This window comes from Haliotis rufescens, unplaced genomic scaffold (assembly GCF_023055435.1).
Source record: "Haliotis rufescens isolate VD_foot unplaced genomic scaffold, xgHalRufe1.0.p SCAF_43, whole genome shotgun sequence".
In the NCBI taxonomy this organism is placed as follows: Eukaryota; Metazoa; Mollusca; class Gastropoda; order Lepetellida; family Haliotidae; genus Haliotis; species Haliotis rufescens.
The window spans coordinates 1,124,801-1,148,045 of NW_025964146.1; the positions used below are offsets into that span (position 1 = coordinate 1,124,801).

The 23,245-nt window shown below is 41.0% G+C and overlaps 1 protein-coding gene across 1 annotated transcript in view; it reads right to left on the minus strand.

Moving 5' to 3' along the window:
- The window catches only part of LOC124124518 (NACHT and WD repeat domain-containing protein 2-like), a 56,149-nt gene that overhangs the window by 22,575 nt on the left and 10,329 nt on the right, over nucleotides 1–23,245 (minus strand). The window contains exon 2 of the mRNA XM_046487702.2: nucleotides 20,737–20,825. Coding sequence (XP_046343658.2) covers nucleotides 20,737–20,825 — 89 coding nt within the window. The remainder of the gene's footprint in view (nucleotides 1–20,736; nucleotides 20,826–23,245) is intronic.

Here is a 23,245-nt window from a genome sequence, read left to right on the forward strand (position 1 = left end):
TCGATGCTCATGAAGGCAATCACTGGATTGTCTGGTTGGGACTCGTTAATGTGTTGACCGCCATTAGCTGTAATATTGCTGAGTGCGGCGTTATACAACAAACAACAAACAACAAACAACAAACATACAAACCAAGAAGAGACATGTACACGCACAGATCGAATAACACACAGTTCCAGGAAGAAGTTCAACAAAAATAATTCTATTAAGGAACCTTCAGGAATTTTTCACTTTTCCTATTTTCAGGCTCGCGATGAGAGGGTGATGAGAATGAAAGGGGATGATTGGTTTATTAAATATTTGCTTAAATACATTTGAACCTCATTTCCGGACCTATTTCAACCGGAACCACGTGTTCCGGACGAATACCGCAAGGAACGCTAACACGCAGCGACATTACTTAGTAAGCATGGTAGGTTTATCTGGAAACTCGGTAATCGGGACATTGTCAATCATGGCAATTCACATGTAACACTACCGTCCGGATGAATGGGGTTCCACTGTACGTTTACATATACAGGGATACACAACGCTGATGCAGTTTGTCTTCTGTTTGAAAGTGATGTCTTTACAAATGCGTAAACATTTACAGTTTATTGCGGCGTATACCATCACTCACTCATCCCAATTCGTCCCCGTGCTACTGCCTCCATGGTCTAGTGGTAGAGCGGGGAGCGAAAAGTCCGGGATCGATCCACGGCCGCGTCATACCAAAAGACGTTAAAAGATGGTACTTGTTGTTACCCTGCCTTGCCCTTGGCATTAAGGGGCTAAAACAAGGACTGGTCGGCTCGGGGTTAGTATACTGTGTCTGAGTGGGTTATTCATGTTAAACTGCGGCATAGTATCCGAATGGGCTAGCACTATAAATCGGCATCAGTCCGTTGCTATATAAGTGCACGTTGCTATATAAGTGCAATCATCTTGGACGCTACGTTAAACCCTATTTCACCTCACCTCACCTCACCTCACCACACCTCACCTCGTGCTGACCATCCGACTGACCATACTACCGCGACTCGTCTATCATTAGGCATACATCTGTATGCCCGCACGACATTTGCACTGGCTATACGATATATGTACATTTACAAGACCGGCAGTTCGCAGGGGGCCGTCGTTAGTGACATATCAATAATCGATAACGTTTAGTGAGTTCAGTTACGTTTCGAGTACTTAGTAACCAGCTATTCCCCCCATGATTTCCATAATTGATTCTGCCATGATGTCGAGTCTATATGAAGATGGAGACTGTTGCCAAGTCCACCTGTCAAACTGTCACGATAGGAATGAATTATCTCGTGTGTCGGAGAATGGGTAAATACCTCACCGTGGTCACTGCCGTCAAATGAACAAACGTGAGTTCTGGTTGACCTTAACGATCGAGTGGATGCACCTAGGATTATGTTATTACTCATAACGACCAACAAGGGGGTATTATTGATGATATTGCGTGATTCACGTGTTAGAATACTGTGTGTATAATTGGCCAGATATTATGTTATGAGCATTGCCGAAGAAAGCGACGGAGAGTGAGTGAGTGAGTGAGACGTCACTCGCACACTTTAACATAATGAGAGACGACGCTCGCACACTTTAACATCACGAGAGATGACGCTCACACTCTTTAATATCACAAGGGACGACGCTCGAACACTTTAACATAATGAGAGACGACGCTCGCTCACTTAAATATCACGAAAGACGACGTTCGCACTCTTAAATATCACAAGGGACGACGCTCGAACACTTTAACATAATGAGAGACGACGTTCGCTCACTTAAATATCACGAAAGACGACGCTCGCACTCTTTAATATCACGAGGGACGACGCTCGAACACTTTAACATAATGAGAGACGACGCTCGCTCACTTAAATATCACGAAAGACGACGCTCGCACTCTTAAATATCACGAAAGACGACGCTCGAACACTTTGCTATCACGAGGGACGTCGCTCGCACGATTTAAGATCACGAGGGACGACGCTCGCACACTTTAACATCACGAATGACGTCGATCGCACACTTTAACATCACGAAGGACGTCGATCGCACACTTAAATGTCACGAGGGACGTCGCTCGCACATTTTAACATAGAATCACAACAGGCATAGCTCGCATATGCGTGAATACGTGAAAATCGTGTTCTTCAATTAGCCGGGAAGTATTGATTATGGATGGTGTAATGTCATCAGTCGTTGTTAATAACAGACAGTCAAGTAGACGGCATCTTCCTCAGTCAGATACAGCAACAATCACGTATGTGTTTTTTACCATTTTACATATTTTGTAGGGAGGGGGACATGGGTTTAGGTGCCCTCTGCGTTAACCCGTAGGGCGACGGGGACATGGGTTAAGGTGCCCTCTGCGTTAACCCGTAGGGCGAGGGGGACATGGGTTAAGGTGGCCTCTGCGTTAACCCGTAGGGCGAGGGGGACATAAACTAACATTGAGGGTACATGAACCCATGTCCCCCAGGATACCGGTGGACAACGAATTTATAAGACCACACACCTAATTATATTTCAGGTTTGTCTTATACCTGCATGCTTTAGTCCGAATCGGTAAGAACACCACAGTTAGACATTTTGACCCGTGAAAATCCGGGGAAGAATAGGTGTTCAGCAACCCATGCTTGTCGTAAGAGGCGACTAACGGGATCGGGTGGTCAGACTCGCTGACATGGTTGATGCATGTCATCGTTTCCCCATTGCGTGGATCGATGCTGATAATGTCAATCACTGGATTGTCTGGCCCAGGCTCGATTATATACAAACCGCCGTCAGATAGCTGGAATATTGCTGAGTGCGGCGTTAAACATCAAACAAACAAACAAACAAACAAACAAGTTATGCATTTATCCACTCCGTCCATGTTTCACATTCATCGAGGCAGCGGACGACAGAAACTAAACTTATCCCTCTGTTCATTCGGTAAAATATCGCGATTATCCGCAGAATGGCGTCTTATGTCATTATATCAACATACAAGATGGCGTCTGGTATGTTGCAAATATAATTAGGCATTTCGACCGGGGAGGATAAGATGTGACACGTACCTAACATATTAGCATGGAACACTAAAATTAACAGAATGGGTCTCAGACACTTAGAATCCCATATATTTGTGTATGGCAGTATATCAATCACTGGTTTGTCTGGTCCAGACTGGAGTATTTACGGGGCGCCATCATATAGCTGGAACACAGGATTCTATGTATAGGAATTCAATAAAAGACACTTACACAGAAGACTGCCATGTCGCCAAGTCATTGATTTACTGTTTTCATTTACCGTTACTCATGGAACGGAACGACAGTTTACACTTGATTTGAGTTAAACACATTCTAGACTTAACAAATCCTTCACGTGTTTATTTTTGTGCATGAGTGAGCAACATAATCAAAGCAAATGGTGCAACAAACACTCGTGATTTAATGGTTTACTATAGTTTTTAATGATTAAGGTGTGATTAATAGCTTCCATTAACGAGAAGCATTTTGTAGTTTATTGCTTCATGGTAATATATATTTTTTATTAAACAGAGTTTAATCAGAAATGAATAAGGTTTAATTGTGGAAAACATATTTGAGCTATATCCCTTTGGTGAAATGTTGTTATCATTGGAAATGGTTCAAATCATTAACTTGGCATTTGACTTGCCTTGCTGAGTTTGGAAACAATAACGGTTTATAATTACACTGAATGCGAGCATGCACTTTTATTTAATGCTATACATTATTATATGTTATAAGCCCCGTGGGGATTACGGGTATTTTATCCTGCATATCTTTATAATTATCGATCGTTTTAGAAGTCTCTCCAAGTGGAGTGGTTCAGGTTTCACAAAGTCGTATTTAATCGTCTTTGACTTGTATATCTGACGTGACACTGGAATAAATGATCTGTCTGCCTGTCGGTAGGTGCATGGGTCCTGTAGGGTGGTCAAAAGAGGCTCATTATATCAATCACTGGATTGTCTATCCAACGTCGATTATTTACAGGCCGATGTCATATATACTGAAGAGCATCGGAAACTATACTTCTCAGTTGATTTTATCATATGTTTGATTCTCAAATGAAATGTTCTTAAGTTAGTGATAATTGTCCAACAAAGGAACTGTACTGGCGCTTAGTCATCACTCAAAGAACGCTTCCCCATGGTTGTAATTTTTAATATATAATTATATTTCAAACTTTTAATAATTAAAATAAAATGGCATAATACACAACTGCTGATGGGTATCTTGGACGTCTTATCTTTGAAAATCAATATCTGTACTTTTTTCGGCACAAATGTACACATTTTAAACATGGAACGGATCATGTGGTTGCAAATTCATTTCTTAGCCCTGTCTTCAAGTGAACCAATATATGTTTACACACAATTACACAGCCACATATTTCATTTCACAAACTGTTGCAGAACTGATTTATGCTTAACTTTGACCGACCAATAAAATGACGAACGAGAACTCCACATTAGCCAATCAGAAATCGGCTTTCTCGAGCTGTACGGCACTAGTTTCAGTATGGCGAATTTTGGAACTGAAAAAAAGACAACTCTTTTATGGTACATTATAGCAGGGGGACTCCCTAGTCATAACCGAGGCTCGTTATTCAGATGAACAATAACAATACTATACAACCCATGTAGGGATTCCTGTATCCGACGATGCTTCAGCTATAGGTTAATCCGATTTCCATAGATTTAGTAGTAGTAACACGGGGGTACCGTTATTTTTATTTGTTTGTTTGTTTGATGTTTAATCCGCACTCAGCAATATTCCAGCAATATGACGGCGATCTGTAAATAATCGAGTCTGGACAGACAATCCAGCGATTGACGTCATGAGCATCGACCTATGCAATTGGGATACGATGACATGCATCAACCAATCAGCGAGCCTGACAACCCGATCCCGTTAGTCGTCTATAACGACAAGCATGGGTAGCTGAAGACCTATTCTAACCCGGTATCTTCACGAAAAAACAACAACATAAAACAAATGTTAACTCGTGTGCAAGGACATGGCACAAACACATAAAATCTGATAATGAAGGTATATTTGGGATTCGAACACAGTTTAAGTAAGAGCAAATAGTTTTGTAAATGACGTTGACGTAATAAACGATGGCGTCATAATGACGAATGAATATTTAAAGCCCAGGAATAACCAACGAATGTGCAACTCTGCTACACAATCACCGTTCATCGGACGAAATTGATCTCCCCACTACAGCGAATGAGACAGTTTAATACAAATTCTATAAATTGTGAAATCAAATCCCGCGGAAGTATAAGTCTGTCACACGAAGGAAAGGGACAATTTCGAAACATAATCACTATATTTCAGACGTCCAGATTTCACTATCGCGTCAGTTATATTTAAACACGATTTCGATTTTTTACACAAACTAGTTCAAGCAACTACATCCCTGCAAGCTGAAACCAGTGGCAACCATCACAAATTGCCATTTAACAAAAGGAAACGGACACTGTGAAATGAGAACCATAAACAAGGCCTAATACTTGCAAAATTCTACCCGTCAGAACTATCACTAAACTTAGAAGGGGACCGTTTGATCTTGTTTTTCCCCGAATTTATTTCATCGATTATGCCAATTTCGTGATGGGATCGATACGCCATTTCCAAGCGAGCTTTTTCAGCCACTGAGTGAGGGCGTGTTTTCGGAAATTCAACAATTTGGAGGCCTGTTACTGTTGTAAGGAGTGTTTTTGTTTCTCGTACCATTAACATGAGATAGTCATTACACTAACAGCATAGGAAATCCTGATCGTTTACTGCAATGGGGAAATGAATAATGAACGAGGCACCTGTCTTGTAGACGGTTCCTGCAGGGAACTGGGCGGTCTTCAGATATCGGTTTCAGTTTTGGATTTTGTTTTGTTTGTTCGTTGTTTAGCATCGCACTCAACAATAGTCATGCTATGTGACGGCGGTCAGTAAATTATCGAGTAAGGATCAGAGAATGCAGTGATTGATATTATGAGCAGCGATCCACATCGGGCATGACCATATGATTTGTTGTTACCAGGAATCTTAAAGGGGGATTCAGATTTGGTCCGGGAATTGGTCATTGTCTCGTCAGTGTTGTACTCGTGACGTCATGATGTTGTACTCGTGACGTCATGAGAGGGCATTTAATCAGGAGGATGAGCCAGTGATGAGACAGTTGTGATAATATTTTCTCATAGGAATAATGTTATGATTAAGAGTTTTCTGAAGTTCAGAAAAGTGATATTTTCATTGCAGTGAACATAACACTTGATATTTCACTGCTGTGAACATAACTCTTTGACGAAACTATTGTCATGCAAGAGTTACCTCCCCTCAGATTGTCTCCCTTTATTGCAAGTGTCTGGCCCGTACCCAAACTGTTGACTTCCTGTTTACGTTAGTTCCACATTTACAAGGCAAAATTACGACAGATGGTCATTTATGGAGTTAATATCGACAGTTTTATTACCTGACTAGCGTGTATTCCTTTGCTTCCAACAGCGGTCGCGTAGCTTTCAAGAATATATTTTTGAAGGTGATTTTGTATACAATGATAATCGAATGTATGAACCCTAAATATTTTTACTTTTGTTTATATTTTTTAAGATTTTGCAACTCGGAACTACTTTTTAAGTCGTAATTACAAGGGGTGGTGAAACGTCCCTGCGTGTCACGTAGGGAGAATTTACGTTTCAAGGTTTTACATTTGTAATGAAAACTATAAAAATATATAATAAACAGAGTAGTCCATGTGTCTTGTGAAATATCATCTTTCTCTCATCTCGTGACGGGGCTACGCAACTTGTGAAAATATCTCCTTTTCCCCGTCAATCGCCCGGAGGGCGGAAGGTCCGGGGTTCGATCCCCGGCCGCGTCAAACCAAAAGACGTTCAAGGATGGTTCTTGTTGTAACCTTGTCTGGCGCTTGGCATTCAGGGGCTAAAACAAGGACTGGTCGGCTCGGAGTCTGTATACTGTGTCTGAGTGGGGTATTCATGTTAAACTGCGGCATGGTATCTCAATGGGTTAGCACTATAAATCGGCATCAGTCCGGACTAGTATAAGCAACCACACACACACGTGCATGCAATAATCTTGGACGCGACGTTAAACCCCATTTCACCACCATCACCACTTTTTTTATTGCGTCATAGAACTGCAAGGCAGGACGAACGCGCATATGAACAGAATCCGTCCATGATCATCTACATCTGATCAAAATAAGACCAACTGATGTCATGCATATCATCATAATCTATCCAAAAAGTATTATGTGATTATAATCAATGTCATCGATCAATAGACATCCGTCTTGTCCTATGATTAAAATCTTAGTTCATGTACCCATACCCCACGAAGATAAACAACCACAAATATTATCGAGTTACGTAGCCTCGCGGAACAAGTCATCATTCATTCGACCCCTGCTCTAAAACAATCCATGTCAGTCATGTTGTGATTCAAGTGTGGGTCGTTCCTACACACAACATTAAAAGTGTACACGAGAGATAATGGTATGCATGGCTGTCCTCGTTATTCACAGGCCAGGTAACATGAAATCCCGTTAATCCTACATGTACACTAAGGATAAGTTGGATTACCGTATCAAATGTAAGGAGTAATATCTCTTATTATGCTTTATGTAGTTCCAGACGTCCAGAAAACGGAATATCCAAACTATCGCGGCTCCACGCACTGTATTACCAAAGATGAGGTGAAATAGGGTTTAACGTCGCGTCCAAGATTATTGCACTTATATAGCGACGTGCATGTACGTGTGTGTGTGTGTGTGGCTGCTTGTACTAGTCCGGACTGATGCCGATTTATAGTTCTAGCTCACTGAGATACCATGCCGCAGTTTAACATGAATATCCCACTCAGACACAGTATACTGACTCCGAGCCGACCAGTCCTTGTTTTAGCCCCTTAATGCCGAGCGCCAGACAGGGTAATAACAAGTACCATCTTTTCACGTCTTTTGGTATGACGCGGCCGGGAATCGAACCCCGGACCTTTCGCTCTCCGGGCGGACGTTCTACCACTAGACCACGGAGGCGGTCTTACAAAGGATGAAAATGAAAAACGAATATCAAATTACAACATTAAAACATTACTATCGGTAGATACATTGATCTAAATGCGTATTAATACACACATACTAACATACATAAACTACAGGCGATTTCAAGAAACGAGTCATTAATTTCCTATGGCCTTATCAATTAAATGGTCACAAAAAAATAAAACTTGTTAATGTAAATTGTCAATACTTTTCCATTACAGTTTCAACATTGTTTACCTATTATCAAACTTCACATCAGCAAAATAAACAAACCCTTCATTGAACATATGACTGTAGGACAAGGACAAATAGTTCGCCTGTTATAACGACATTATCACATGCACTCAGAGTCAACAATGGCCGAGGAATAGACCAAACATCACACCAGCAATATCCAGCGTTCTTGATGGTGTGTTATCATTCTACCTTCGATTGATAATCGAAGTAATGGGTGCTCTTAGATGCAGTGTGCTAATATTACAAGAGAAAAATAGATTGAACACATGGAACACGTGTTTCAATATACATTTGTATTTCCACAATAACGGCTTGGGAGAAAGTTATTGTTCTACCCTTGAGGCACCGAACAAGTACGTTCTTGACACGTGTAACTTGTTTTATGTATTATCCAAGAATTGTAAAACAATTGATAAAACATTGTTCTATCATGACGTCATTTCTAGAGATTCGAAGATGCGCTCGCAACTTGATGCCGTCGTAAATTGGACGACGACGACGTGAAAATTGTGAGAATATGCGGGAACACGCGGGGCTATTCCCCTCATCGCTTACTCTCCCTGCAGTGTTTTATTGTACGATAAACAACGACCACGAGTCGTTTATTTCTTAATGATATTCGTTTGTAGTGGTTCTTCTATATATTGTCTTCAGCAGAATGTGTCGGCATTGTTTTACGCGAGTGACGCCAAGCATGTGCTTCACCAAGTTTTGGGAATCGAACCCGGGTCTTCGGCACGACGACATTAACCACTGGCTACCATGACTACGACGAGGAAGTAACATGAAGTTTCTTACTGCCGCGATGTGTAGACCCGTGAAGATCCGGGGTAGAATAGGTCTTCAGCAACCCACGCTTGCTGTAAAAAGCGACTCTGCTTGTCGTAAGTGGCGACTAACGGGATCGGGTGGTTAGGCTCGCTGACTTGGTTCATGTATGTAATCGTATCCCAAATACGTGAATCGATGCTCATGATGTCAATCACTGGATTGTCTGGTCCACACTCGATTATTTTCAGACCGCCGTCATATAGCTGAAATATTGCTGAGTGCGGCGTTAAACAACAAACAAACAAACAAACCAACAGTCGATGGATGACTTCGTGTGAGGTATCGAACCAGGGTCTTCGGCGTGACGAGCTGACGTTTTAACCACTAGGCAACCCCACCGCCCCCTAGTTTTACAAACATACACTCACCTGGGACATACTTGCGGCGAATTGCTATTGCTAGATAATGACGACTGAGATTTCCTGTAGATAATATGCAAGCTGGTCGTTTTCTCAATTTTGACAGCGAACGCTGGTAGAACGACACTGGAAATCTATGAGCTCAAACTTCATGTGGGAGTATCCGAGATTTGGTGTCTTTTTTACGTCGAGGTCTGGAATATCCGATTGTTTGAAACAGAGACTTATTCACCAGGAACTGCCTTAAGTGCTGCAATAATGGCCGTTCCGGAGTAATCCTCGGTCACATGTGCCAGATGTGCACAGGCAATAAAGTGGCTGTGTTACCCGCGAGAAGCTCAGAACGCAATTTTTATGCACCGTAGATCGTGGTAATAATAATAACAATAATAATAATAACAATAACAACAACAAAACAACAACAATAATAATAATAATGATGATGATGATGATGATGATGAGTTGTTTTTGTTATCCCACGATAATTTGATATCAACATTTGCTCGCTTATTAAACATCCTCACCAGAATATTTTACCCTTTAAAATAAATGTCAAGTTTTAAAAAAAAAATAATACTTATTAGAACTGTGGCGTCTAAAATAACCTTACGAGACGGCACAATCCAAGAATGCATTTACTTTATAACATATATTTGTATTTTAAGCCTGAAAGCTGTCTTGCCCTTCATCCGTTAATCCATCAGGGGTGAGGTTAGTGGATGGATCTCAGCAATGGGTTCTGTTTCAGTGCATATCAGGTCTTCAACACGTGCCTAGCTCGATACTAGCTCACGTACCTTCATCAATACCGTAACACGTGCCTAGCTCGATTCGGTTACACGTACCTGTATAGATACCGTAACACGTGCCTAGCGCGATACCGTTACACGTACCTGCATCGATACCGTAACACGTACCTAGCTCGATACCGTTACACGTACCTGTATCGATACCGTAACACGTGCCTAGCGCGATACCGTTACACGTACCTGCATAGATACCGTAACACGTGCCAAGCTCGATACCGTTACACGTACCTGTATCGATACCGTAACACGTGCCTAGCTCGATACCGTTACACGTACCTGCATCGATACCGTAACACGTGCCTAGCTCGATACCGTTACATGTACCTACACCAGTACCGTACGTGAGCCTACATCAATACCGTACCACGTATTAACATCAATATTGTAACACGTACCTACATCAATACCGTAACACGTACCTACATCAATACTATACCACGTATTAACATCAATACCGTCACACGTACCTACATCAATACGGTCACACGTACCTACATCAATACCGTACCACGTATTAACATCAATAGCGTAACACGTACCTACATCAATACCGGGCTGCAATATATCAATGATGTCGCTCTTTGATTCTTGAAAGGGTTTTAAACGTCAGATAAATAACTCTTATCAACCTTTAGTCAATCTTTATCAGTCGTTAGACCAGGTTAGTCAACCTTTCCAGGCCATTACAGCGATCGTAAATTTTCTATTGGCGGACTCTTGCCCACCTAGACACGCGTGGTCATTACAGGACGAGATAATGGCGACTTACTCCAGCGCCAATAGTCCAATCTGCTAAAGTGCAAAAATAATCGATTTATTAGATTTTATAGAGGTTTCCTTTTTGCAATACGATCTCTCATTCTCCCATGTTTAAATCTTTTACATTTATAACTATTGTTGCACTTTCACAGATCAAATTCTTGAGAAATAAATTAACCAGTATTTCTTTCTCATTGTCTCATCGATCGATTGCTTAACAGCTTTTTTAATGTGTTTAGGTGACTGAGTGAATATTATTGACCACGACTTGTAAAAATAATCTCGCCTTTATTTTTACTGCATGCCAATATTGCGTTTTGTTCTGTCACTCAAAAAATCAACATGAATAATAAGAACAACATGCCACAAGCACCTTCTGGATAAGAAACAGCAGATATCATATTCTGGGACGGCTGGGATGTCTGAGACGCGATATTTTTCTGTCACTCTGGCGACCAAATGGTTGGTTCTTGATATTAACCCAGTGTTTCCGCGTTTTATTCATATAGACCAAAACCACGGTGATATTGATGTTGACAATACGTTTCCATCAACGACATGTGAAAGGATTCATAACATGTACCCTGCACTTGCAGGATACCGAAAATATTGACCTCCACTTGCAAACTAAATGTATTCTTGAAATTGTAACTGTTATAATGAGGTAAATGCCAGTGTGCATTGTTATCAGCGCGTCTCTGGGAAACAACATGATGGCAGACAGACAACGGACCCTGCCAGACAATCGCACTTGAATGGCCCACAAAAGGTCCATCATCAAAATTCACGATGCCTTTCTGACGCTTATTTGGGTCGAAGATTAACATTGATTTTCTAAAGCAGATGTTTATCCAAACTGAAATATATATGGAGGCATAACAGAACTAGCAATCTGAGAAATGACGCTATTGTTGTTTTGTGCAACAAAACTTTGCAAGTGCTGCAGAGCTGGAACAGCATATATTTACACTGTTAAATGACTATCCAGGTTGTAAACTTTGCGACTTTGACTCACGGATCGGATCGGATGAAGAATATCAGGACCTCGAAAATCTTATTCAATCTTGACCATAAAAAAATCATGAAATCAAGAATAATGGTCAGTCAGTTAATTGACACGTATATTGTGAATGGTCGCACTGAACGAGACGCACGGGGTGAGTTCACCTTTATAGCAAGCCAGGGAAGTAGTGTCGTAGACTGTGCCTCATCTTGCCTCATCAAGCATATTTCAGTATGGGTAGCCTAGCGGTTAAAGCGTTTGTTCGTCAGGCCGAAGACCCGGCTTCGATTCCCGACATGGGGACAGTGTGTGAGGCCCATTTCTTTTCCTAATGCTGGTATAACTAGCACTAGTTTGAGCTTACCTCGAAAACAACCTCCATGGTCTGAATGAAATTGTCAGAGAGCAAGGAGAGAAAAATATGATACAATGTATGCTGAATAAAATTCCGAAAATCTAACAAACAATGTCATCACGAGGATTATGTTTGCGCGAAAAATGAATTTAAGGAACTTTGCAGTTCTAAGAAGACAGATTATAAAAATAAGGCGGATAAAGATGTATCTAATGCAGGTAAAGATAACAACAGTCAGCCTTTCTGGAAACGTATTAAACAGTACTGTGGAAATTAGCGTAGCGACGATACGAGCATATACTTAAATCATTGTAGAACCGGGATACTGACAACAACGCGGACTTAGATCAACACGTGAGGAAGTATTTACATGATCGTAATGTTTCTACATGTGAGAACTGTGCAGGGTGTGGTGATGTACATGGAGATGGGATAACGGAAGCGGAAATCAGAGAAGCAGTCAAACACATAAGGAGGGTTACAGCGTCTGGTTTGGACGGAATTCCCAAGGAAAACTGAAGGAATCCTTGAGGTTGTTAGCGCCGTATTTAATGACTTCATTCAATCGAATTCTAGAAACAGGACAGTGCCTCATTCATGGAATCAGGACTTATTGTGCCAAATCACAATCAAGGGGATAAAACCGATCAAAACATGATGGGGAATAACATTGTCAGATATACTGGGCCAGTTATTTACTGCTATCTTCAATGCGATAATTAAACTGTTTCGAATTACAAACCATAATTTCTGAAGCTCAATCCGGATTACCAAGTAGGTTATTCAACAATTGTTCGCGTTAACAGCTCTGATTCACAAATACTTAAGAAAAACAGCGTCACATTGTCGTTGCATTTTTGCGGACATCAAAAAGGCATTTGGTTTGGTGGACAGAGCTAAACTGATCTCTCTCTTGTTGAAATCTGGCATCCACGTGGAAATATTTACGTTATTGCAAAATATGTATACTAATGTTAAAGCTTCCGTTAGAAGAAATAAATGTCACATTAAAGATTGTTTTACTTCGCAGATTGGTGTAAACCAGGGATGTAAGTTATCACCCATTCTGTTTGCCGTGTATATTAATGAACTTGCAAGCACTGTTGTAAGAAAAGATACTCATGGTAACTTCATTGATAAAACTATTGAGGAAATATTTGTGATTGAGTTTTTAGCCGATGTAGTGATGTTTGCTTACAGCTTTGTAAATTTACAATTTAACATCTATGTTTTATGTAAATATTACAAGCAATTGGTTTTAACAGTAAACATATACAAAGCCAAAGTAATGGTCTTAAAAATAGTGGTAAACTGTCATATCGATGGTAAGTAAACAGGCCGTATTATAAATACTTAGGCATATTTTTCTCTTGAAGCAAAAGCCTGCAATACTTTTGCAAAGCAGGGAGACAACGCCCATTCTGTGGTGAATCAAATAGTGATATGTTTCCGGATATACCTATGCAGACGGCTCTGAAAGTCTTTGCTCGCAAAATTCAACCAATATTCAGCCAATGATATATGGCTCAGAAATTTGGGGTGGCACAATTAGAGAACCAGTCGAAATTATTAACTCTAAATCCTGTAGATTCTTCCAAAAAATAGATATAGATTCTCAAACTACGCAGCCCTTGGATAATGTGGTCGAATCCCCACGTATGTCTACAGCTATTAACGGAGTAAAAGGTACTGGATTAGGGTTAACGACATCTTCACAGAATAGGTATTCTGAGCACTGTTAAACAATGTTGAAAACATAGGACAATGTAGGGGATACAAACTGGGTGTCCGTTGTCAGAAATATTTTGTTTTTGAATGATTTGGTATTATATGGATGGCACAAAATATTGGTGACGTTAAAGTTTTCAAGTCAAAGATTGCAAGACAATTATCTACAAGAATAGACATCGAGGAGCAATAATAGTTCTTTTTCTATTTAAGAAACATATTTATCATAAAGACCTTTGGGTCACCTTTCTCCAACCGGAATTATATTTAAATTGCATCAAAAATCCATAATTAAGTGAAAAGTTTGGCAAGTTTAGAACACGTTACAATGATCTCAAAATTATAAAATATAGACGTTCCAAAGTAAAATGCTTTGAAAGTTGGTGCTTTTTATGAACAGAGTGGTAAATGCCTTGAAGATGGATATCATATTTTGTCACAAATATGTGCATTTTAGGTTAAAATATATACCACACTATCATATTGTTTCCAAATCGAGAAAGATTTTTTAATTGATGTACCACAACGACGATAATATCTTTATAAATTTATCTCTCTATTAAGATAAAGTTTTCAAGCCGAGACCAAATGGCGCTCACGGACATGTTGTACGCGTGTTGTACAAACATTGTACTGTAGAGACCAAGGTTCGTAAAATGCTGGATATTTTGTTTCAAAGAACACGATTTAGAAAGCATAACAGCACGACTATCACAGGGTAAGGGGTTCGCCTGATCTCACCGTCCGTCCATTGTTTTATTTGCATATAACTCAGATGACATTTAGAAATGGTTGGAAATAGTTACACTTTGATAAATTATGTATAATAACATCTGAACAATACTTACGGTGTGAGTGAGTGCATGTTATATCACGACGATCTGAATAATAGTCTGGAAGGTTGGAGGTCACAATGCCCGGGGTGACACACTATTAACAAGGTCACGTGACCATGGGATCTGCAACAAGCATGGTATCTTGCCACCTATTCCTACAAGGTTTGTTTGTTTGTTTGTTTAACGCCGTACTCGGTGATATTCCAGCTGTGTGACCACGGTCTGTATATAATCGAGTCTGGACCAGACAATCCGGTGATTGATATCATGAGCATCGATCCACGCAATTTGGATCTATGACAAGCATCACCCAAGTTAACCAACCAAGCCTGACCACCCGATTCCGTTTGTCGCCTCTTACGACAAGCATAGTCGCCTTTCGCGACAGGCATGGGTTGCCGAAGACCTATTCTACCCCGGATCTTCACGGGTCACTACCTGGTACCCCCATGGGGTACGTAGTATAAAGACCTTTTAACTTCACGGATAGGTAGCTATAATGTTTAGTTCTGAACAAACGTTATCAGAAATACTTCTCATTAAATAAATGAATAACATCCCACAATTCTCTGGGACCTTGAACGTGGTTACTGCACTGAGCGACGTGAACCTCTGGCAACAATAGATATGGGTTAGCGGGGCCAGATTCCTCGGTAAACTGTGTCAACGTTATCGCCCTCATTACATGCCCAGTCGCCGTCTGTTGTGGTAGTGACTTAATTAATCCCAATAACAACATCATGCATGCTCGATTATATATTAAACACAGACACATACATTATTAAAGTATCACATAGCATTTCAAACAAAAGAAATATACAAGATAAGATACATTAGAGTATTGACCCGTTCCTACGAGAGACTATTTTACATAAAATACAAAAAAAGTAGAAGTAAACTTAAGTTAACTACTGAAATTATGTTACAGTTAAGGTAATATTGGACAGGAATATACAAATTGGCATTCGTTGTTTTAAAAAATTAAAGCAGGTTTAGGCAGATAAAATGGCATTTCAAGACACGACAAAATAAACGTAGCTTTCTCGACGCCACTAAAAGACATGAAACCGTATACTATTTGTGTGTATTTGTTAAGGCGGTTTCTTTCATGATAGTATAAGGGGCAGTATCGTAAGACATGAGAGCAGTATATTAAACACATATTACCCACACAACGCGTCATAACCACAAGACATAAAGAGCATCAGTTCAAATAGACAGCCTTGCATGACGCCTATTATCATTCGGACACTATAGCATGATTTTGGCATGCCTCATTGGCATTGGCCTGTTACAAGATGTGTGGGGTCGGATTATTTTCGGTTAACGGAAACTACAACCTTGAAGACTGAAATTAAGATGGGCGGATCGGATGACTGGGGGTGTAGGAACAGTGGCGGGCCACCAACAGCCACGTTACACCTTGTGCAGTACAACCTGATGTGTCATGTACATACAATCTGTAACCATCCATGGTGTCTCCGTGTTCCTTGATTTGGATTCTGGTTTTATTACTTTGGCTGAAAGTAATCTAGGCGTCGACATGAGACGAGTTGAGTATTTATGCTAAACTCCTCATTGGAACAGGTGTATAGTATGTCTGGACCAGACAATTCAGTGATCGACATCCTAAGGATCGATCTACGCAATTGGGATACGATGACGGAGTACACCTACATAATCTACTGTTCATCAATGTTTTTGTTCTGTATTTGGACCCCCAGGGTCACGAAGGCCCTCCCATATCCACATGACCTAATTTGATACATCCAGTCACCCATAGCAAACCCAGATCACTTCATAACTTGTACCTCTCTTATGTGAAAATATCTTATGAGTGGAAATGCATCAGCCAAGTCAGCGATCCTGACCACCTGATCCCGTTAGATGCCGCTCACGACAAGCATGAGTTGCTGAAGATAAATCCTAACCCGGTATCCTTCATAAACAACCTGTTATTTCCATGTTATCTGTTGATGCATGCGTTGCTGTGTTTCAATATGAATAAAAGCGGAAAAATCCTTTCAATAATCATAAGAAACATCGGCTAAAAGCAGAGTCCATTGTGCGATTCCGACTATATTATAAGCATGTGTTTAAGAATGACTATCAACTTGTAATAATTTTTTAATTTGAAATTTACACGATATACGGCTTTTCCATTGGACGAGAGGTCGGTCACATGTGTAAGCCTATAAACGACACAATTTGACGTTCATACGTTTTTCACGAGACCGTGTTCTTGAAGTGACGTAAACACCTAATTAAGGAAAAGAATTTATGGATGAACAACTTCTTTATTACAATTAAGAGCGACGTTTCAGCGTAGGTTCTAACACCGTTATCAAGCAAGTGATACACAGAGTGTGGTTGATAAGTATATACCGTTATCTTTCAGGTAGCTTTTTTGCCTGACAGTTTATATTTTAGACAATATGTTTTGCAATAAATACCTTTTCAATCACCAGAAGTATTTTCAACTTTCATCGTCTGTCGTATATCTTGTACAACACTGGGTAAATTAACCGTGTCACTTGCTTTAAACGGTGTTGGAACCTACACCGAAACGTCGCCCTTTATTGTTATATAGAAGTTGTTCTTCATAAAATTCTTTTCCTTACTTAGTACTCCAACTTCTAAATGCCTATCAAAGAAGAAGACGTGAACACCGACGGAAACCCTGGGAATTCCCTAGCACGAATACATACAGAAACGATGTTTCTGTTCATTTAGACCCTTTTGTCTTGAACTTTGCAGCATACATTGAGAACACGTCAGGGGGTTTGACTGCACGATCGTTCACGAATATCCTCGCCTCGATCCATCCTCGTGAACATAACGATGCATAAATGCACATCCAAACTATCGTTGTATCGACTCGATCCATGTCTAGGTTGACAGTCTACAGCAATCTATGTATTTAACTTTGTGTATTTGCCATCGTTTATCACCTTTCAATGATCGGCTAATTGCTGTCAGTGTAAACATGAAGTCTCACGTACTAAATAAAATTGTGTATAGATCTAGGCCGACATCCTTTGAGGTAAAATATTGTGATAAAAAATTCTAAGAATTGACTTTCACTGTGTGTGAGTTCATTGGAGTATGAACCTTCATAGAGTGAGGGCCAAACTGTATGAACATCGCCGATAGCTTTGACGTTCATACAGTTTGGCCCTCACTCTATGAAGGTTCATACTCCAATGAACTCACACAAAGTGAAAGTTCTTAATCATACCAGGTGTTCGCGAAAATATGAGCGTGTCCTGCCTCATCGGGGGCACCAGTCACAAACACATGCAAAGGCAAGTCAACTATTCACCTGTAACATCCCGCGAGAATAGGATACAATTGAACGCTGCAACATGACGGCGTCCTAACCTTTCGAGGAAACGAGATACGACGACAATGTTGGTGAAACCGACGACTACGGTTCTGACTGATTTTCGGATTGATTCGAACTATACACATTCTAACTGATATATGTTAACTGGAAAAAATACATTATGAGTTATTGATTATTATAGCACGCGAGTACCTTAGCTGACAATCACAAAATTACCGGAAATCATCGGGGTAATATTTTCGGCATGCATTTTCGATTGGCTGATTTTCAAAAAAGTCAATGATAACAGGCGATGTGAAGTATTTATCTAAAGAACAGCCCATATTTCGTGCTTTTAATAATCTCTTCCAAAGTACTTTAAGGTCAAGCATAACGTGAAACCCGTTAAACAGAAACTACACGCACACTAGGGCGAACAATAGACAGTTGACGGTCCTCGTTTAAAACAATTTATATATCATTCATAAGTCGAATGTCATCCAGTTAACCCGAGGCATTGCACTCGTGTCGTCTTATCACACGAACTGCATCAACAATTACTGTAACGTCAGGATTTATAAGAAAAAAAGAGAATTGTTAGTGTTTTTGAACAAACAAAAAAGAATTCCCGCATTTAGCTCTCACACGTTCAGGTGAGGTGAGGTGAAATGGGGTTTAACGTCGCGTCCAAGATTATTTCACTTATATAGCGACGTGCATGCACGTGTGTGTGTGTGGCTACTTGTACTAGACCGGACTGATGCCGATTTTATAGTTCTAGCTCACTGAGATACCATGCTGCAGTTTAACATGAATACCCCACTCAGACTCAGTATACTGACTCCGAGCCGGCCAGTCCTTGTTTTAGCCCCTTAATACCGAGCACCAGACAGGGTAACAACAAGTACCATCTTTTAACGTCTTTTGGTATGACGCGGCCGGGGATCGAACTCCGCTCTCCGGGCGGACGCTCTACCACTAGACCACGGAGGCGGTCCACACGTTCAGGTATCACGATGATGGGTCCAAATAGTACTCAGTGTTGTCTTCAAATCATCAGCAGAGGTCAAGTTAGTACACGTTCGGAGGGGGCCATTGTCACAGTTCATATCAACTTCGTATATCGAAATCGTATTATTCTCCTTTTTCAACTGAGTTTTCTAAAGGGCAAGCTTGGCATTTGATGGATGATGTGGTTCTGAACGTGCGCGTGAGGAAAACAATGTATTTTGATAACGCAGGTAAATCAGTGAAAGGCACCCACTTAACTCACCTCGGTGATATCGCTGTGTTTGGGTGTCAGGGAGTGCGAGATTCTTGAGATAGTATTGTCAGGGTTAATGAGAACATGCACGTACAGTTTTGACAGTACCAAAAGCACAAACGGGCGAAATGGTAAGCTTTTTATTCTGGACGAAAACAGTGAATCCTCGTTTGACCGAAACCTATTAATTCGGAAAATCCTTCCGGACGAATACCGCTGGATCGCTTACACACAGCGACATTACTCTGTAAATAGGATTCGCGTTAATCCGGAAAGCAGTTAGTCTGGACATTCGTTAAACCGGACGATTGTCCAACCGGACCAACAGTGTCCCTCTGTCGTAATTACTCAGTACAGTGTTATGCGCCCTTGTTAACCATGGGCTGGACTGGTAAAGACGTGGAATATAGTTACCAGGTTGAGCAGTCGACACATGTTTGATGGCGGCCTCTCTGCATCAACTGACGTCAGTTTATGAGCTACCTTTTCAAGTTCATTTTTTAACAGCTGCCAAACATTTCCAGTGATGTGTAAGACAAGACTTTGAGATAAATTTCGATTTCACGTGCCCCATGTAAACCCGTGGAAATCTACGACTATTTCCAAGGTTACCAACAAGACATCCGACGGCTAGGTATTATGTGAAGTCTGATCGACGAGAATATGTCTCAATGTATGCTTGAAGTAACATATATAGAATAGTTGAAACCAGGCTTCCACGGAACAATTGTTTAAAATTATATGACTTTCTGAAATAACGATTCTGTAAAGTATTAAAAATATTCCTAATGTAACAGTAGTAATCAATTTCTAAAATAACAATTTTACAAAGTACATGTATAATAATTACACTTAATGTAGCATTATATTAATCGATTAATACACTTGCGGGGTATTTGGGGTATTCATTATTGTAACAGAAATCGCAAAAAAATTGCTATGAGACCTAAGCTCTAGACAATGCCCTGGCACAATAAATGTTAAATAAATGAGATCTGTTCACAATGCCCCAAATCAATACTGTCTTTTAACTACATTGATCATACGTTTTCTCATGCGATTAGCATGCATGGCGAGTTGATCGAAATAAGCGGAAGTGCTCAGGGGAAATTGGTAGCATGTGCGCTGATTGGCTGACATACCTGAAACTCCAATCCGTGGCGTTCCCTGCAGTATTCCTTTAGTTTGGGGTAGACCCTCTCCATCAAGGTATTGCGTTCAAGCGTGGTGTCTAGAAGGAATTATTAAAAACATTCAGTATTTCTATTCAAACATGATTTATAAAAATATAATCTGCCGTATCGTGTATATGTTTTTGAAAAATAATCAAACATGAAATATTTAGTTCAGAAATTCATCGAAAGGATTTTTCTGTAGAGACTGGTTTTGAGTTTACGTGACAACGACGCAGTGCGTGGAGGGGACAAATGGCAGTGTACGTGCGGGACCTACCACAAAGCTACCACCGGAAGCCGACGTTTAAAGAGCTAATATATTATGCATCACATTCTTCGAGACACGATACTTTCCTCAGCGCATTAATATAAATGGTTGTGCGATGCATGGATAAAACGGTTGCATAAGTCTATGTTATCTGTTCGATCCCCGACCACGTCATACTAAATGACGTTAAAATGTGGTACTTGTTGTTACCCTGCCTGGCGCTCGCCATTATCGGGATAAAACAAGGACTGGTCGGCCCGGAATCAGTATCCTGTGTCTGGGTGGGATATCCATGTTAAAGTGTAGCATGGTATCTCCCTGGCCAAGCACAATAAAACAAGCATTAATTCCGGACAAGTACAATACGACATACGCACACGCATGCACACGCACGCAAGTGCACACACACACACACACACACACACACTCACACACACACACACTCACACACACACTCACACAGTATGCATGCGCGTCGCTAAATAACTGCAATTACTCTGACCGCGGAGTTAAACCCCATTTCCCCTGTATTTTGGTTGTAACTGGGTAGGCTCAGTCAACTGACTGCGTGTCGAGAAGGGAAGCTGGCGTATGACAAACCAGCACCACGGGTGGCGTCACAACTATGTCCGTCTCCTCTGAACTTTGTCAATTGTATAAGCCGCAGTCAGCAATATTCCAGCTACATTACGGCGGCTATCGGATGCTCCTCTCTTCCATTGTTAAAATATATTTGTAGCGTTCCTTGACTATACTATCGCGCTCCCTCGCGATAATGGCCCGTTCCGTAAGTGGCTATGTCTGTTGCCAGAAAGAGTCCTCACTCACTCACTCACTCACTCACTTCGGTTTTTCATCTAAATCCAGACCAATGTTGTACCCTTCAGATTTACACTTAAAAAAAAAAAGAAACGCACAGGTATAGTTTTAGTAAATTTATTGTACCTAATAAAGTCGATATATTTAATTTTATATCATATATACAAATATGAAGCTCAATATTCACATGCTGTCGTTGTACAAAGGCATTGAAAACTGTTCATTGTCATGTCACATAAGGCCACAAGGTTGCGCTGTACTCAGTATCTCGTGTGACCGCCCCGGGCAGCAATCACGGCATCTCATCGGCACAGACTGGATAAGTGTACGAATTCTGTCCTGCGGAATTCTGCTTGTAACACGTTGGACAGTTGTGGAAGTGTCTGCGGCGTGTTCTGACGTTGACGTACACGTCGATCGAGTTCATCCCAGGGGTGTTCGATTGGGTTGAGATCTGGAGATCTTTACGGCCAGGGCAAGTCGTTGATGTTGATTTATGAAGGTGGAACGTTGTCCTATTGAAACAGCTCCCTCTGGCGGTCAATGATTTGAAGAAGGTGAGGTTGAAGAATTTGATTCGTGTAGCGATTTGCTGCCAAATTTCCCTGAACCAAAACCAAGTCAGATCTCCAGGTCTAAGGTATGGCCCCCAAAACCATGACACTACCGCCCTCGAATTTGTCGAATTCACTTACACAATGTGGGGCAAAACGCTCATTTCGACGACGATAAACACGTTGTCTTCTATCTCGTCCGTGAAGAAAAAATCGTGATTCATCGCTAAACCACATTCGTCTCCAGTTTCTCAAATTCCAATGCTGTAAGGTATGGCACCAACGCAAGCGTCGCTGTCGATGGATCTGTTGCAAACCAAGGACGATAACCGGTCTTCTGGGTCGGGTTCCAGCCTCGCTAAGATGGTTCCTGACAGTCTGGTCTGATATCATCCTCAAACCAAGGATGCGTCCTGCAGTCTCCGCAGCTGTGGCATTGCGATGACGTAGGTGGAACAGTCGAATGTAGCGATCCTGTGCAGGGGTTGTAACTCTTGGTCGGCCGGTTCTCGGACGGTCTATAGTGGAATTGAAGTGGCGTGCAACAGAATACAGCTATTCCCCTCTTGGATACGTCATCTGGCGATGTTCCGATCGGCAGCGCTAAGTCTCGGCATGTTCGAACTTGAAAAATGTTGACAATTGAATGACAAAATAATGGCTTATGCTTGCCTTTTTATAGCCAAGCGAGTGACGAATGCCATAATTGCACGTGCATTTTGCTTTACTGTTTTCCTCCATGACATTTTTGAACAAGTGTGAAAACAACGCCGTTTAAGACATTGCAAATCGACAACGGCTGCGTTTTTGACGCACCGTTTGTCAAATATCAGGC